Source organism: Priapulus caudatus, unplaced genomic scaffold, assembly GCF_000485595.1.
Source record: "Priapulus caudatus unplaced genomic scaffold, Priapulus_caudatus-5.0.1 Scaffold932, whole genome shotgun sequence".
Classification (NCBI taxonomy): domain Eukaryota; kingdom Metazoa; phylum Priapulida; class Priapulimorpha; order Priapulimorphida; family Priapulidae; genus Priapulus; species Priapulus caudatus.
In genome coordinates, this window is record NW_014577993.1 from 45,639 (window position 1) to 50,759 (window position 5,121).

General features: G+C 43.0%; 1 protein-coding gene across 1 annotated transcript in view; it reads left to right on the forward strand.

The window, feature by feature from the left end:
• The window catches only part of LOC106814498 (proliferating cell nuclear antigen-like), a 6,648-nt gene extending 3,279 nt beyond the window's left edge, over window positions 1-3,369 (forward strand). The window contains exons 5-7 of the mRNA XM_014818810.1: window positions 657-801; window positions 1,307-1,480; window positions 2,428-3,369. Of these exons, the coding sequence (XP_014674296.1) occupies window positions 657-801; window positions 1,307-1,480; window positions 2,428-2,504 (396 nt within the window). The 3' untranslated portion in view covers window positions 2,505-3,369. The remainder of the gene's footprint in view (window positions 1-656; window positions 802-1,306; window positions 1,481-2,427) is intronic.
• The last annotated feature ends 1,752 nt before the right edge of the window (window positions 3,370-5,121 follow it).

Here is a 5,121-nt window from a genome sequence, read left to right on the forward strand (position 1 = left end):
GCCTTTCGTAATTGTGTCTTGGTGAACCATTGGATGCTCAGTAAACCACTATGTATGCCCTATCTAGCTTTGTTCCCACTTCCTGCCTGTAAATTAGATTTTCTGTATGTATCCCTCTTTGTTGTGCTCAAAGTATTAATTGTAAAAGAATATCAATTTGCCTTCGTAACCTTTCTTTGAAGGAAGATGTTGCATTAATTACCCCATTCCATACCAGTGTTCGAAATAAGGGGGAATTTGTCCTGATTAATAACATAGAAATATAGTAAATGTGTAATACATTTAATCAAATTAAATTTTATACCCAATATCTTACTTTTTCATGGTAATACAGTTTACTAACAGTTCAAATTAGGCATAAAGAAGCACAATTATTTATTTTAAGTTATTACTTGTCTTAACAAAGTAGAAGCGATGGTATAAAATGATGAAAAATAGCTCAAAAAAGCTGCTTATCCAGCGGACAAGCTACTGGACAGGTCTACTTGTCCTCCGTGAAAAAATGGACAAGTGAGTACAAACGGATAGCCCTTATTTCGAACACTGCATACTGGTTGCTGCAGACCTGTGATGACACACCAGAGCCTTTATCACTGTCTTGTCATGTTGGCGGCGGCGAGCGACGTACGACGTTTAACTCGTTGCCGCGGTTACAGGAGACTGACTACAGCGTTGTGGTGAAGATGCCGGCCCAGGAGTTCCAGAGGGTTTGTCGAGACATGAGTCAGATCGGAGAGTCCGTCACCATCTGCTGTACGAAGGACGGAATCAGATTCTCAGCCTCTGGCGATCTTGGCACCGGTATGTTGGTGTGTGTGTGTGCGTGCGTGCGTGCGTGCGTGCGTGCGTGCGTGCGTGCGTGCGTGCGTGCGTGCGTGCGTGCGTGTGTATATGCGTGCGTGCGCGTCAACGAAACACTCTTCGAAGTATAAAACGGACTATATACTGTCTTGTGGCAAGTTTGCACTAATCATGCAGAAATGAAGAGAATAGTAATAATTATAAAAGTTTGAATTTCATTTGTTCTGTGTGTGAGATTTTCTAGTTGTACTTGGGTGAAAAATTTGGATACGTGATAGTGCATAATTTCCCTCTCTGTTAAAAGCGTGTGGCATAGTGTGTTTGTGACGCCGTTTACTGCTACACAGACTAGTAGCACAAGGGTAAATCCATACGGTAAACACTGAATCTGTACGGCCTTCTGTAAAAACTGACTAGTTTCGTCAAGTGACGCGACACTTTAGGTTTCCGAACGTGACCTCGCCAGAAAGTTTGACGAATTCCTCCTCTCTCTCGCGCGCATCAGGTAACATAAAGATCGCTCAGAGCGCCAACGTTGACAAGGAAGAGGAGGCGGTGGTCATCGAGATGCAGGAGGCCGTGACCTTGACCTTTGCCCTCCGCTACCTGAACTTCTTCACGCGTGCGACGAGTCTATCGGGTCAGGTCAGCCTGTCGATGTCCCCGGAGGTTCCGCTTGGTAAGAGACGCGAGAAATGTCCGCCGCCGCCGCGCGGAACGATCGTCAAATTCATTATTATCATGTTAAATTTTGAGATATAATTTTATATCTGAATATATATCATATCAGATATATAAATTTTGAGATATCATTTTATATCTGATATATATCATATCAGATATATACTTTTTGAGATATCATTTTATATCTGATATATATCATATCAGATATATACTTTTTGAGATATTATCATTTTATATCTGATATATATCATATCAGATATATACATTTCGAGATGTTATCAACGTCGTTATCATCATATTGTTACATTTCGAGACGTTGTCAAGGTCGTTGTGATTCGAAGGAGGTGAGGTCATTGTCGCGTGATGATACTGCCGTATGATCGGTGCGTTCGGCGCAGCGAGGTTTACGAGAAACCAGAGTCTAACGCGTTCTGCGAATCTTGACGTTCCCGCGCGAGTCGTGCGGGACGCGTTGTAAGCGCAGGCCGACAGCGACACCGCTGCACGCGTGGGGCGTGGCTGGCGAGCGAGCAGTGACGCCGGCGCCCTCACGCCCGCAGTACAGCAGCTTCGGGGGGTGGGCGGGGTCCTCGGGAACCGGGGAGGGGGGGGTCGCCTCGCTGTGCCGGACGCCCGGATGATCGTATATCTTTAGTAATCTGACGACATGTGACCTTGGGGCGCCTCCTTCGAGAAACGTTCGTTTGCTGTTTTCGTTGCGGCCGAGGCTTATCGCAAAACTCGAAAGTCTCAGGCGAAATATTATTTGGTGACAAGAAATAACTATCTTTTCATTTGTGCGAGCAAGTAGTCTAGCATTATTATTATAATTATATATTGTGTGATAATTAGGCGTAGTATTTATTATTGGCTCTGCTAACGAAGGTGTGTTTGAATGCGTACGTGGTCTACAATCTTGCCCCTGCTTTCGTTTCATTCTAGTGGTCGAGTACAAGATTGCAGACATGGGATACATGCGCTACTACCTCGCTCCCAAGATTGAGGACGACAAGGACTGAGAAGCTGTGGCGACGAAGCAACAACGGAGCATTCCTATGAATAAACGGCAGTAATGGTGCGAGTCGTCTGTGACGGTGAAGCTGGCAACAGCAGAGGCGTGTTCAGGAGAGCGAACGCTGGCGAGCCCTCGCCTTCTGAACGACACTGCGCGAGCGAGCGCGAGCGAGCGCGCAGACTCCAAAGGCTGTTCGCGCAGGGCGCGAGTTGTTTAGAAGATGGCGTCGGGCAATCTGGCGAATGGGAATCAAACATTTCTGACTTCAATTTGCAATCTATTTCAACTTCATTTCATTTTTCATTTATTCATTTACTTCTAAATTCAATTCGTATCAATTTCGTCTGCTAATTCGTTTTAACAGTACTTGTTCGAAGACATTAAAATCTCACGATTAAAATCTGCTGAGTAACCCTCCATGGGGGCCGCCATCTTGGATAAAGCCAGCGCACAGCGAGCGCTCGTGTGTCGCTCAAGGGGCGCTGCGTTCGTGCATCGAGCGCACGCTCTGTTGAACACGCCTCAGGGCATTCCTATAAATAATCGTCTGTAGTCGTGCGCGTTGTCGTGTCGCCCTCTAGCGAGCGAGACACTGTCTATTTGAGTTTGTTTGAGTCTGGTGAGTTATTGAAGTCTATTTGAGTTTTACGTGGAAACGTATCATGTGTGCAAAACGTTTTCGGCGATCTTCATTGCCAGGCAACTATAAATTTACGAGACGAAAACGAGCACCAAAATCTCACAAGGTTACAAGAGTTTGCTTGTACGAAACATGTATGATGAAGTTCAGAGGATGGAGACATCGTGTGTATATATATCTATGGTTCATGTGACAATAATAACAGTACTTTTTCACAGTAAAAACAAAACTTCTGACTTCTGTGTATTTTTATTGGACGTATTGGTTTTGGTAAGAGGATGATTTCTCTGTGACAAACCTAATCAACAAACTTTCATTTCAAGTTCACAATTATTGAGCTTTAGTAACATCGCAGTTTCTGACTGACTGACTGACTGACTGACTGACTCTCTCTCTCTCTCTCTCTCTCTCTCTCTCTCTCTTCTCTCTTCTCATTTCCTCTCCTCCCTCCTCTCTCTCTCTCTCATCTCCTTCAATCTCTCTCTCTCTCTCTCTATCTCTCTCTCCCTCGGTCTCCCATCTCTCTCTCTCACCTCTTCCCGCTCGGCCTCTCTCTTCTCCTCCTCTCTCTCACTCTCTCTCCTCTCATTCATCCTCCTCTTCTCTCCTCTCTCTCTCTCTTCTCTCGTCCTCTCTTTCTCTCTCTGCAATACACAAAAATATTTGTTGGGGTTCATTTTACTTGTTTGATTTACATATATATGAATTCAATCCATACGGTTTCTACATTGAATAGTAACATCTACAAGCACAACCTGCAAATACTTGTACTTACAATATATAGTTGTTTAATTACATGGAATTAATACAGAGTTAAATGATAAGTGACATGGTTTACATATATGATCTCAATCCTGTTCACCATGCATTACCACATTACATCCTCTACCCTAGCATTCAAACCATACAATTTCTACATAGAATAGTAACATCTACAAGCACAACTTGGAAATACTTGTATATATTATAATATAATTACATATATTGTTGCAATATATAATTGTTTATTTACATTGAATTGATACAGATCGAGTTAGATGATAAGTGACATGGTTTACATGCATATATAATCTCATCAAAGATAAACGACGAACATAATCCTGTTCACCATTAGTTTTCCAACCTTGCATCCTCTACCCTAGCATTCAATTTCAATCCATACAGTTTCTACAATCACGACCTTGTTGTTTATTCACATTGAATGGATACGGAGATAAATTTTAAGTGACATGATTTGCACATATAATTATCCTATTCCACTGTAGCCCTCGTTCATCGGCTACCTAACACGCTTCCTATTGAGTTAACGTGCAATAGATACATACGTACATCACAATTACATACATGATTAATACAACATATGCGACAATCCTCTACTTCTCTCTTTCGTTTCTTGCTAATTGTTTTCTCTCTAGTTACTTCTCTCGCCTCTCACTCACTCTCTCCCTCTCAGTGACACTCGCCCTCTCATACAATCTCTCGCGCAATTTTTCTCGCTTCTCTCGGTTTCTACTTCCTCAATTCCTTACTCCCCTCTCGCGGATGGTATAGATGATCTATCTATCTATCTATCTATCTATCTATCTCGCTAGTTCTTTTTCTCTCTCGCTCTCCGCGCTTGAGAGAGGTCGATATATAGATTTTGTCATTGCCAACTTCCATGCCAATAGAAGTTAATGGGTGGAAATGCTATGTTGCATTTTGACATTCTAGCGCCATCTAGTGTGAATAATAATAGAAAATAATTATAAAGTGCACTTTATTCCTTACTTCCTTACTCCCCTCTCACGGATGGTATCGCCCATGATCAGTCAAGCGTTAAAAAACTTTGACAGAAAGTCTTTGTGTTTCGAGTCAAACTTTTTCACCCGTCGATACACACACAAAATCTTGCATGCGTGAAACGCGCAAAACGCGTGCATGCGTGTGTGTATGTACACACGCACGCATAATACACAGAAACGCACGCACGCACGCACGC